The following is an 11375-nucleotide window of genomic DNA, read 5'->3' on the forward strand; positions in this document are numbered from 1 at the left end:
CTGACTCGTTTGTTAAAGTTGGCTTATAATCAAACATCGATAGCCCAAAAAACTTCAATTTATCACAGATATAATCGAATTTCTCTCACCTCTAATCACCGCGCGGTTTTTTCGTTGTATTTTGTTAGCATTTTTTCTCCATTGAACTGAATTGAATGTGAATAATCCGAAATTATGGCGGCCCTGAGCAACCTGAAACAGTGTCCGCCGTTCTCCACGCTGCCGGATCTGGCGCTGCGGCACAATCACATCCCGGAGCTGGAGCGCTATCCGCAGATAAACCTGAACAGCGAACTGCTGGCCAATCCGGCTGGTCAGAGATTTTACGGCGGACAAAGCTTCGTGTCCGTGAATGAGGGTGTCCTAAAGCGGATAACTCGCACCTTCTTCGATGGCGGATTCTGGGAGTCGCTGGAGGAGGCACGCAGCCCTAAGAGCCGGGAGCAGGCGCCGCTGATCGCCCAGGCGGGTGATCTAATTGCACGACTCCTGGGTCTGGCCACCGGACTGAGACTGAGGATCCTTCCGCACACCCAGGAGCTCAGTGCAGAACGGATTGCACAGTTCGCGGAGACAAGGTGCGTGGAACACAGCCAACTAACCAATAAATAGCTAAACCATTCTATCCCATTCTTTCAGGGATTGGCTCAACAGCGATGTGCGCTACCTTGCCTGGAATCTGCACCTCTTTAGCTTAGCCGTAGCCGGTGTAGATGATGTGGTGCGCATTTACAAAAAAAGTTCCAGCGCGACCACTGCTACTGTTTTAAAGGTAAATAAGCTAAATAGAAATAATTGAATAAGAGTGTGAGCTTACTTGGGACATACTTTTATTTTAGAGTCCTTCCCAAACGCAGATTACCTGCATGTCGTGGCGTCCACTCTGCGCTGCGGAGATCGTTATAGGTTGTCGACAGGGACTTTGTTTTTGGGAAGTAGAGAACACTTTGCATTTGGGACGCACAAATGCACCCAGCAAGATTTTCAAACAGTAAGTATAGAATGTTTATTGTTATCTGATAAATACTTAACTTCTTCACCCTTTTAGTCCCAATAATCTGCCAATAACCTCGATGCAGTGGAACAGGGATGGCACCCAGTTGGCCACCGCCTCCATTGGAGATCGTTCTATCATTATCTGGCAGCCGGACAACGGAATGATGCAGCCACTAAAGCGTCTGGGTCCGCCAGGCTCGCTGCTCAAGTGGTCGCCGGATAACGACTGGCTGTTTGCAGCCACCGTGGACCGGGTGTTCCGTGTGTGGAACTGCCACCAGCAGTGGACCACCGAACGATGGGTGTGCGGTCCCGGAGGCTATATCCAAACAGCCTGTTGGTCGCCCTGCGGTCGATTCCTGCTCTTCGTCAGCAGTGCCGAACCGATCCTCTACCGCCTGCAGTTCGTGCAACAGAGTCTACTATCCTGTAAGTATGAGAGATTTATGTACGAATTAAGGGCAGTCTGCTCCCAGTGTCTGATCTGAAATGGTGGTCAGGTACAGGGGTGCAACGTGTGGCTGCCCCAGATCAAAGCAGTCAGGAACAGGTTGGCGGCTGTTGCAGCTTTCAGACCGCCTGTATAATGCTGACTACAAAAAAAAACTGACACCAATTTACTAGTTGATTTTCATTTATTCCGTTTTTGTTTCCCCTTGCAGCTTCGGCGGATGAGAAGGAAATCCTGCCCATTGCCGATCTGAATGCTTGCAGCATTGATACGAATCGCACACTAATCGGTGGTCCCGCCCAGCAGCTTGCATGGGATCCGCATGGCAACTACCTGGTGGTCACATTCAAGTCGACCAACTGCATCGCTGTCTTCCGCACCTTTATACAGAAGTTCGATCTGCAGATCTCTGCGGCTTACTATCTAAGCGGGGAGACGGCGGCGGAGCACCCGAGCTTCATCTGCTTCCAGCCACTCTACAAGGATAACGATCGCTCCGTGCTGACGATCGCCTGGTCGTCGGGTCGCATCCAGTACTACGCCTTCGACTGATCTTTAAGCCTAGTGATTTTGATTGTAATATTTTATTTGATTTGGTTTTTGTAAGCGTTAATACACAGTTAAACAGTTTAACCTTATTTTGGAATCCAACAATGGTAGGGGATTGAGATAAATCTAATGGTGTGAGGATGTGGCGCTTGAAATTATACTTTTTTTATACTATGTGGCAGGTAATTGACTTTTACAAGCAACAAGTTCTAAAGAACGCGAATCCATTGCCACACCTCACACGTTTATCTCTTTATTACAGATTCGATTGAAATGTACAAAGCGTTTTACACCTTTAAGGTTATTGAATTAATTCGAGAACAATCCCTAATTAATTAGCTTTGCTTAAAATTGGTCCAACAATTGTTTGCAATTAATGTCAAGATTCAATTGAAATATCTGATTACTTTTATAAGAATTTATTAATATTTATAATAAAATACTATTTCCTTTATGGAATATAAGCAATTTTTGACAACAGAACATAAAGAATCACATTTGCTGTGGAATCATAGTTATTTTTTCTTTTACTTTAATAAGCCCCCAAAAGCCGAGGTAATTTTGAATAGACTCAGTATATTGAAGTAATTATTGTCCGTAACAAAGTCTTCTATCGAATACGAGTTCCTATAACATTCAACATCCTTAATGATGCAAAACGCTCCGCACAAACTTGGATATAAATATATAAATAATGCTATGTGTATACAGATAGTATATAACGTGACTTTCGATTACATAACAAAACAAAGAGTTAAATATCAAACATAATATGGAAACGATTGCTGAGGCAAAGGGATCACACTTGGAGCAATACTAAGTCATAATTTACAAACACACACACAACAAAGTTGCACATCTATCTAATCGAGTTGGTCCGCTGGATGTTCTAGATGTCCCCAAAAAAGTAACCCAGGGCGGTGGCTGCCCGCATCCGCACCAGCGCCTGTTCGTCCTTGAGCAGCACGGCAATCTTGCTGGCCACAGTCTCCGTTTGGACGTTTCTCTCGCTGAGGAAGTTGTGCAGGATGCCTAAGAAAATAGAGCGATTAAATTTACTTCCATAATTCTTGGGAATCATTGGTACACTTACCAATTACGATGGCCGCACTGCCTCGCACCTCGGGCCACTGACTTCGCAACTGCGGCAAGCACGAATCGATGAAGTCCTGAATGTGATCCGTCAGCTCCAGTGCCTAAAAAAATATATATATTTATATAGAAGAAATATTGTTTAACCCTGTTGAGAACATTATAAACTCACTATTGTCTTGACAAATTCCAGCACAAAGCTGCTGTAGTTGAGCTGGTGACCTCGCTCCTCGCCCAACTGCTGTTCCGCCATCTCCACAACCTTTGGAGCAGTCAGGAGACGACAGACCCGCTGCAGTGTTCCACGACAAGCCGAGGCAATAGCCACCTCGCTCTCGCTGAGATGCAGAAGCAGCGGGAAGAGATTGGCGATGAGCTGCTCCCTCAATGCCTCCATTGAGGAAGTGGGTGAACTGCTCCCATCATCGTGCTTGCTCTCGCATATGTCGCCAAACAGTTGGATCGCTGCCTCTCGCATCTCCAGCGCATAGTTGCCCAGAAACGGTCGAATCCGGATGGCGAGGGAGACGTGGAAGGACTCCACCCGCTCGCTAGGCAAAGCTCGCAGAATTCCAGACAGGCCACGCATGCTCTCCAGCGGAATGTTGATTAGACAATCGCCCACCGGGTCGTCGACTCCCTTTAACAGCGCACCAATGGCACTTTCCGAGTAGCGCTTCGCCTCCTTTTCTCCCAACTGGCCCACGTAACCCATGCCCTGGATGCTGAGACCACGCACCACCGCATTGGGATCGGACAGTGCGGCTCCGAGGTGAAGCAATATGGATCCAGCTAGCTCACCGGTGGGTTTCAGTGGCACCAATCGGGAGAAAAGACCCACGGCGGCCACTCTTTGACCATCGTATGGTGAAGCCACATATTTGCTCAGCGAATTAACCAGTTGCCTCATCTGCGGACTTCCCAGGTGCAGCTGCTGACCCAGGCCGATGGCCATGGGTGTCAGCAATTCGATGTAGTTGTGCCAGTCCGCGCTGCTCGCCAGTTGGGTATTTACAGTCAGCACGCTGGCAATCTGCTCCATTTCTAGGTTGGTCAGAAAGGCCTGAAATGGGGGCAATAGGCTATAGAGGGTTATGGGGTATTTTTTTTTAGATAAACTCACCTGGAACGTTTCCAGTGCTATTTGGCAGGGATTGAGCTTGACCAGGTCCTTGTTGGGCACGAAGCCGAACTTGGTTTTGCTGGATTGCGTCTGGTTGGGACTTAGAGAGACATTATGCACGGGATTTGGTGCGGCTAAGTTGGTGTAGCTGCTCAGCGAAGTGAGTAGCATGCAAAACATGTCCGCAAACCGTGCCTCCAGTTGCTGAAAAGAGCAAGCAATTAGTATAGACCCATCGGAATACCTTGAAACGCTTACCCCCTTGATGTCCTTGCAGGGCAGCATCTCGTGCAGGGCGCAGAAAATGGCAAACGGCTGTCCGCTGGCTAATTTCTGGCGTTCGGAAAGGGACGCCTCCTGACCGCCTTCCTGAAGGGAAGCACCACTTAGCAGCTGAAGGAAGTTGTCCAGCGTGAGGCCCGTCAACTCCGGGTCGTTGCACACCAGGTGCCAGTACTCCACCAGATTTGGGTCGTATGGTAGCGGCTGCGACAGCATTTCGGCACACACCAACTTGGGATGGTGCTTGGTGAGGGCCACCAGAGCTTTGAGCACTCCAGACTTCGCCCTGGGCACCTCGCACACCTGCAAGGCCAGCAAACTGTCGCGAACCAGGTCGGGAATGGCGTGGAACAGCTCAGAACCCTTCTGCTGAATGAAGAACTTTAGTACAACACTGGCGCCTATGGTGGAACTCTGCTCAGGATCACGCAGCGAATGAAGCAGAGTTTTGCTGTAAAGACATATATACAGGTTACATACATATATATATATATAATATATAGCACAAATGTCGTTCAGGCTAATCCTTACCAGAACTGCAGGTACTGAAAGCTGGAGATGCGCAGTGCAATAATCTTGGCAATGTCGCCGGCCAGATTGTAGATCTGCTTGGGCTCGTCAGTGATGATGTGCTCCTTGATGGCCTCGATCTCCTTCAACCAGTCGGCAGTGCTATCGATGCTGGCTATCGTCAAGGTTTCGTAGATGCAGGCGATCTCTAGCGTCTTCTGCAGGATCTCGACGGACACCTGGCGTACCGTGCCATTCGAATCGATGCACCTGGGCACAATCTTGCCCAGCATCTGACCAGTCTGATTGAACTTCGACGGGGCTTCACAGCCAATTTTCATGGACTTGATGTAGACGTCAAGGGTGTTGTTGAAGACGTGGCTGGCACAGATGCGCACCTCGGAGTTGCGATCCCTTGTCCAGCCCTCTAGGATGCTAATGATCAGATCCAGCGTGGCCGGCGAGGCGTCCAGTTCAACGATGGCCCTCACCAGGGCATTCAACTGCGGCAGCGATTCGTTGAGGTGCTTGGCCAGGAAGCTGTTGCGCTCATCCTCCTCCTGCGAGTCGAACTTCATCTTTAGCTGCTGGGCACAGCCGAAGAAGTTGCGGCACGCGATCTCGAAGATCACACCGCCGTCCACACAGTCCTCGGTATCGGGACCACCTAAAATTAATGAAATGATTGAGTTGGGGTTCCATCTAAGTAATAGGAATTCCTTACCTATCCGTATGAAGTCCGTGCCCAGTTTGAGGATCGTGGGAAGAAGGGGAAGGTCGTGGAAGGGCGCCTCGATGGGAATGTTGAAGACCGTCTCCATGATCTGCTTGCGGTGACGCAGAGGTGCCGGCAGCTGCTCTTTGGTGGCTATCAACTGGTTGCAGATGCTGAGCAGTGTCTGCAGAATAGCCGACATGATTGTTTGGTCCTTGTGCACGGCCAGCTGTTGGATGAGGAAGCCCAGCAAGGTATCATCCTCGTCTAGGTGCTGTATGGACTGCAACGGATCGGCTTCGTCCATGATGCGACCAAAGGCCTTGACCACCAGCAGGTTGCTCTTGTAGTTCTCCAGCTCCTTGTGCGTATCCTTGATGAAGTGCAGGTTGCTAAAGAAACCGGTGGAGTGCTTTCGCCCACCGATTTGGGCCAGTTCGGTTAGCTTTTTGATCAGATGCCCCAAGTGCTGGCGGGAAATGTAGCCCAAGGCTCTGGCACAGGGTTCAATGCGCTTTTCGTAGTCCGCGTGCTTGACATGCTTGTCCAAACGTTCCTGCCTGGCAGTCGTTACAATGAGATCGATCTTGGTGTGAATGCAGGCCACGTCGGTCACCTGGAGCAGCGTGAGGGCCACCGCCTGGAGGAGCATGCCTCGCTCGGCACTGAGGTCGGGCAATTGCCACTCGGAGTGGGGCAGTTGCATGGGGTACAAGTACATCTGGTCCGCCAGCTTACTGGCCAATCGCTGGGCAAAGTTCTCATCCAATCCGCCCAAGAATTCGTTAGTTTCCAACAAAAAATCGTGGAGTAGCTGCCGGTAGGCACTCTCCCTGTTGATTTGCAGCAGAAGATCGGGTATCCTTCGCTCCCACAGTTCCTCCAGGGCGGGATTCACCTGAGGATGGTAGTAGCGCAGAAAACTCAGAATATTCGAGCATCGTTTGATGCACTGCTGATTGCCCAGAAGTGCCAGACATCTTGCGTAAATCGTCTCGGCTCCGGGGACCATAACCTTTCCGCGTTTGATCACACTGCGATCCTCGCCAACAGCACCCACGCTCTCCGGTGTGGACTGCTCGGTGGCGGCATCGTCTCCCGCAATATCGTATTCTATATGAGGTGATTTGGCAAACAAACTGGCCAGGCACTTGGCGAGATTCCCGCAAATATCCGTGTAGTCCAGGAGGATCAAGTAGTTTAGCAGCTCCCTCTTGAGCAGCTCATCCAAGGTGCCCACCGTGGAGGCCAGCATGTACAGGGTGTTCTCACAGCTCAGCACCAGATTGGCGTGCTCCTCCTGGCTTCCGTGCTCCTGGCTCGGCTTGGAGTATCGGCAGCTGTGCCTCACCACGAACCACACAAACTCCTTGTCCCGTATGTGGGACTTTTGGGCGAGAGCCACAATGGTTTTCAGCAGCGTTAGCTTCATTTTGATCCCCTTTTCACCGAGTATCAGCTGCTTCAGGCACTCAATGGTCGCTGGAATCCGGTTTTCGATATTCGCCGCACATGAGTTGAGCAGATGAGTGAGTATCAGCAGGGATTTCATCCTCTCACGTTCGCTATTGTTTCGCAGATGGATCAACAGGGTGTCCATAATGCGGGTGGAGTAGGGATGATGACCAGCCAGGAGGTGGAAACAACGCAGCACCTCGTAGTGACCCTTCACTGTCTGCGGTTTCTCATAGTCCGGATAAACGCAGACCAGGTCGAACAAATGGGTGATCAAGACGTCGATTATGCCATCCAAGACTGTGGCATTCAGGGCCAGATTTGTTTTCAACACGGAGCAGAGGAACTGTGTCACGGCATTCCTGTCCACACTGCGTCGGTATAGGGCCAGGATCTGGGGGACCAAACGGGCGGCCTGATCCTGAATCCGATCCTTGGGCAGCAGGGGATACATGCTGGACAGAGCCTGTAGTATCTCCACGCAAACCTTTGGCTCCCGGGAGTGCAGCCAGTGATTGAAGAGCACATCGTAGGCCACACTGATCTCCGTGGAGCAGTTCTCCTCCTCCTTCTTGCCGCTCTCCTCCAGTAGAGCCTCGCTGAATCTACCGATGGCATAGGCATGTGCCTGCTTGATGTGATCCTGCCGTATTCCGACGAGATGCGGCTGGCTCCGGCTCAATATGGCCTTTATGTGGGGCACCACCCCTGCCGGATTCTCGGTGGCCAGCAAACCGAGGCACTGCATCAGCATAAAGTGGGCCACACCTTCTGTACTTGTTCCCTTCTCCTGGAGCGCCTCCATCACCTGTTCACAACTCTCCGGGCTGCTGCGTCCGATGGCCACCAGGATGCGCTGCGCGGGATTCTGTAGAAGGGGCACGTGCTCGGGATTCCTGGTGAGTTCCTGCAGCGCCAAAGCAATAAGTTTCTGATTGGCAGCCGGCGGCAGAGGAGTTTCCGCACCCACCACGCGACGAATGCAGCTGAAATATAGAAATCACAAACAGATTAGAGACACTCTTCAATCACCAATGAATCTCCCATGAATACTTACTCCAACAACATGGCCACTGTTTGATCGTTCATCTTGGGCTGCTGCGATCGGTGCTCGCTGAGGAACTCCGCAGCTCGTTCCGGATGTGACTCCAGGATCTTCACGATCGCCTGCTGCATGGCAATCCGCACCTGCTCCTCCTTGTCCATCAGTCCATCGAAGATGTTGTGGAGAACCCCTGCAAAAGACAACAATGGTTTTAAAGTAGGTTTATAAGATGTCTTAGATAATCTACGATTTATGTGGCTTTGGCCTTTGAAAACTATAATGTCGTTTAAAATAAGTGACTAATTATAGTTAGAACTCTTAGAGAAAAACAATGGAGAGCACCCAGTAATACGAGTAACTAGATCAAAGTCAAGTTAGCACTATTTAAATGCACAAGCTGCAAGGGTAGCAGAAGTAGCACAAACCACATTGATTCACTGATTTACAGAGATGATGAGATGATTTTTTACAACATTGAAATATGCATAGCCCTATTTGTTTGAACGCAACTGTGAGCACTTCCTGATAAGAACTGAAATTGTCTGACACATTAGCATAAATTAAAGAGTTTCACATCATACATATGTACATATGACCATGTATTAATTGGATGAAACTGAACAGAAAATGGTAAAAACCAAACGAAATGCTGGAATCAGCTGATTATCAGCTAAAATACACGTCATCCCAGAGATCCAAAAGTCCAATTGGATTGCATTTCTAGCGTTACTCGAGCGGACTTTTTGCAGCGCAATGTTATTTTTATTTTTATTAAGACAATTACAATAGCTGTAAACCAAAACAAGCACACACTCACACACACACACATGCAAATGATTAATCAAATCGAATCGCAATTCGTGGGTGTAATTGTGAAATGTTGTTGTATTGATTTGTCATACTCCGCAGCTTGTTGTTGTAGACCATTTTTTTAGGGCTTCACACACTCAACAGGTCCCCATAGTACACATAGGCACGCACACTAGCACACACATACACACGCACGCACATATTTGCATAGATACGCAAATAGAGTTATTTGTCTGCTCTCTCTTTCGCTCAAAGGATTCCCCGTTACTTTTGGGCGCTCATGTGTGCGTTGTGCCTAATGCGTAGTTCTATTTTTAGAACGGTACAAAAGACTGCGCTTCAGCCTAATCACAAATCCCAATTGGAGTGGAGGGGGGTGGGTCGGCCAAAACGCCCATTTTACGCTAAAGCGCTCTCAGCACTTGTGTTCGTGTAAGTGTGTGTTTGGGGCTTTCTAATAAGAGATTTCATGGACCCTTCTTTATCTTTGAGATTAAGCAGTGTTCCTTTGTCTTCATTTTCATTTTCATTTACTGTTTACTTTTTCTTACCTTCCAGAATCGTTGGCTTATCAACGGGCGCCGCTGAGGCGGCAGCTGCATCGGCATTTCCAGTGGCGGCGCTATTTCCAGCAGCTGATTTGTTGTTGGTGGATCCTCCCCCTGTGGCAGCGCCACCCCCGCCGCCACCGCCAGCAGCCCCTCGCCCATCCATCTTCTTGGTGGAATTGCGCGTTCTCTTCCACTTCTCCAGCTTAACGGGATTTCGGACAGCGATTAACACTAACGCGCACTTCGCGATCGCGGAAAACTCGGAAAAACAAGCGATTCACTCCGTTGCGAAATTGTTTGTGTTTTCAATGAGTGGCTGCACTTGTATTGCGAAAAAACGGCGGTGGCATTTTTAGTACATTTTATAAGCGCCATGCACTAGCAGGGCCTCCAACCATGGTGTGTGTCTTGGGTCTCCAGCGGAGACACTAACCACAGTTGGGAATCAATTCAACAGAAATTCAAATTTAGAAATTCAAATAAAGAAATACATTAAAATAGAATAATATGTAGAATTTCTCTTTTTATTGGAAGCAAGTACAAGTAATGATAATGCCTGGTTCCAGTTAAGTATTTCAAATGGAACCTTAAAAGAAGTACGACGAGCTAATACAAAATGATTGGAAAAGCAGTTTTTTTTAGCCAGTTTTGAACGTATTTGAGCGTCACATAAAAAGGATTCTTTTATATAGTTAAGTGTACTTAGCTTAAAGAGTAACATATAAATTATGTATTATAACTTGATAGCTCTTTTGAATTTTAACAGCGAACCATTCAATTTTCTCGCAATTTCTGCCCTCGCAGATAAGCTGACGTTTTTCTCACGCTATATGGCCAGCGATAAGAACTATTTCTCTTCGGTGTGATAAGTCGGAGGTAAATTTAAAATAAACACTATTTTAAATGGTAAAGCCTTTGCGTTGTTATTTTAATTCGATATCAGTACTTCGTATTTCGACCACAAACCAAGGCTGAACCACAAAATGTGGCCCAATGATAGCCCATAGCTTATCACGCCTTTCCCTCGCCGAAAAGAACACATGTCTTTTGGAATCCTTGTTTTCTTTTTGCTTTGCGCCAGCAACAACACGCACTTTTTAATTAACACTTTTTCAGATAAAAGCAAATTTGATAAGCCTGTGATATTGTAATTTCTGAGTTTTAGTGGTTTCAAAGTAGATGCTCTGATTTTCATTTTCTATATCCAATTTGTGCTACACAATTCAATAAATTTCAATTTTCGTGTGAAAATCGAATCATTTTCATATAATAAGTTCCTCAAGCCTCTTAAATATTTTCGAAATTTCCCGGCTCGACCAAAACGCCGCTCTTAAGTCGCCACGCTCTCAGCTGAATGAAGAGAGCGCGTTGTATGCGATTCCAATTGGAAGTGGTTGCAGTCGGCGGTGGTTGAAAATGTGTCCACCAATGGCGCGCCTCAAATGCCGTGTCCACCTGCCCAATCGGAAACTAGGGGCGGTGCCAAGTGCAAGGGAATCGCAGGAGCGAGCGAGAGAGAGAGCGCAACTCTTCGTTTTATTAAGCATTTAAATTCTATTATTTCTAGCAAAATTTATAAAAAAATTCGATGCAACAGCACTGCGTGGGACTGCGACCGGTGAGCTGCAAAAATGCACGTACCAGCCATGCACTGGCAAAAGAGCAAACGAGAGAGAAAGAGAGAGAGCGAGCAACCTAAGAGAGCCGTTCTCGTTCCAATTGGCTCGCGAGGCAAGTGGAAAAACGATTGGATTCGACTCAGAGCCGAGCTCATTCGCCTCGCGAAATTCAAGCGG

At 48.2% G+C, this 11375-nt stretch overlaps 2 protein-coding genes across 2 annotated transcripts; one reads left to right on the plus strand and one right to left on the minus strand.

Annotated features, from left to right (window-relative positions):
- Positions 1-73: 73 nt before the first annotated feature.
- LOC6525907 (aladin) lies at positions 74-2085 on the plus strand. The gene is made up of 5 exons (XM_002101691.4): positions 74-578; positions 640-772; positions 840-991; positions 1049-1425; positions 1659-2085. The coding sequence occupies exons 1-5, from the start codon at positions 175-177 to the stop codon at positions 1997-1999; spliced, it is 1407 nt and encodes a 468-aa protein (XP_002101727.1). The 5' UTR covers positions 74-174; the 3' UTR covers positions 2000-2085.
- A 470-nt stretch (positions 2086-2555) lies between these two features.
- On the minus strand, positions 2556-9885 carry LOC6525908 (maestro heat-like repeat-containing protein family member 1). The gene is made up of 9 exons (XM_002101692.3): positions 9580-9885; positions 8231-8408; positions 5728-8159; positions 5025-5670; positions 4470-4944; positions 4212-4415; positions 3261-4151; positions 3090-3192; positions 2556-3028 (listed from the first exon to the last, which is right to left on the minus strand). The coding sequence occupies exons 1-9, from the start codon at positions 9740-9742 to the stop codon at positions 2886-2888; spliced, it is 5235 nt and encodes a 1744-aa protein (XP_002101728.1). The 5' UTR covers positions 9743-9885; the 3' UTR covers positions 2556-2885.
- Between the last annotated feature and the right edge of the window lie 1490 nt (positions 9886-11375).

The sequence above is a fragment of the Drosophila yakuba genome, chromosome X (assembly GCF_016746365.2).
Source record: "Drosophila yakuba strain Tai18E2 chromosome X, Prin_Dyak_Tai18E2_2.1, whole genome shotgun sequence".
Classification (NCBI taxonomy): Eukaryota; Metazoa; Arthropoda; class Insecta; order Diptera; family Drosophilidae; genus Drosophila; species Drosophila yakuba.

Coding starts and splice junctions, on each gene's coding strand:
- LOC6525907 (XM_002101691.4), top strand. CDS start 175: ATGGCGGCCCTGAGCAACCTGAAACAGTGTCCGCCGTTCTCCACGCTG. Junction 579..639: donor GCACAGTTCGCGGAGACAAG/GTGCGTGGAACA, acceptor CCATTCTTTCAG/GGATTGGCTCAACAGCGATG. Junction 992..1,048: donor CCCAGCAAGATTTTCAAACA/GTAAGTATAGAA, acceptor TCACCCTTTTAG/TCCCAATAATCTGCCAATAA.
- LOC6525908 (XM_002101692.3), bottom strand. CDS start 9,742: ATGGATGGGCGAGGGGCTGCTGGCGGTGGCGGCGGGGGTGGCGCTGCC. Junction 8,409..9,579: donor TAAGCCAACGATTCTGGAAG/GTAAGAAAAAGT, acceptor TGTCTTTTGCAG/GGGTTCTCCACAACATCTTC. Junction 5,671..5,727: donor CACGGACTTCATACGGATAG/GTAAGGAATTCC, acceptor CATTAATTTTAG/GTGGTCCCGATACCGAGGAC.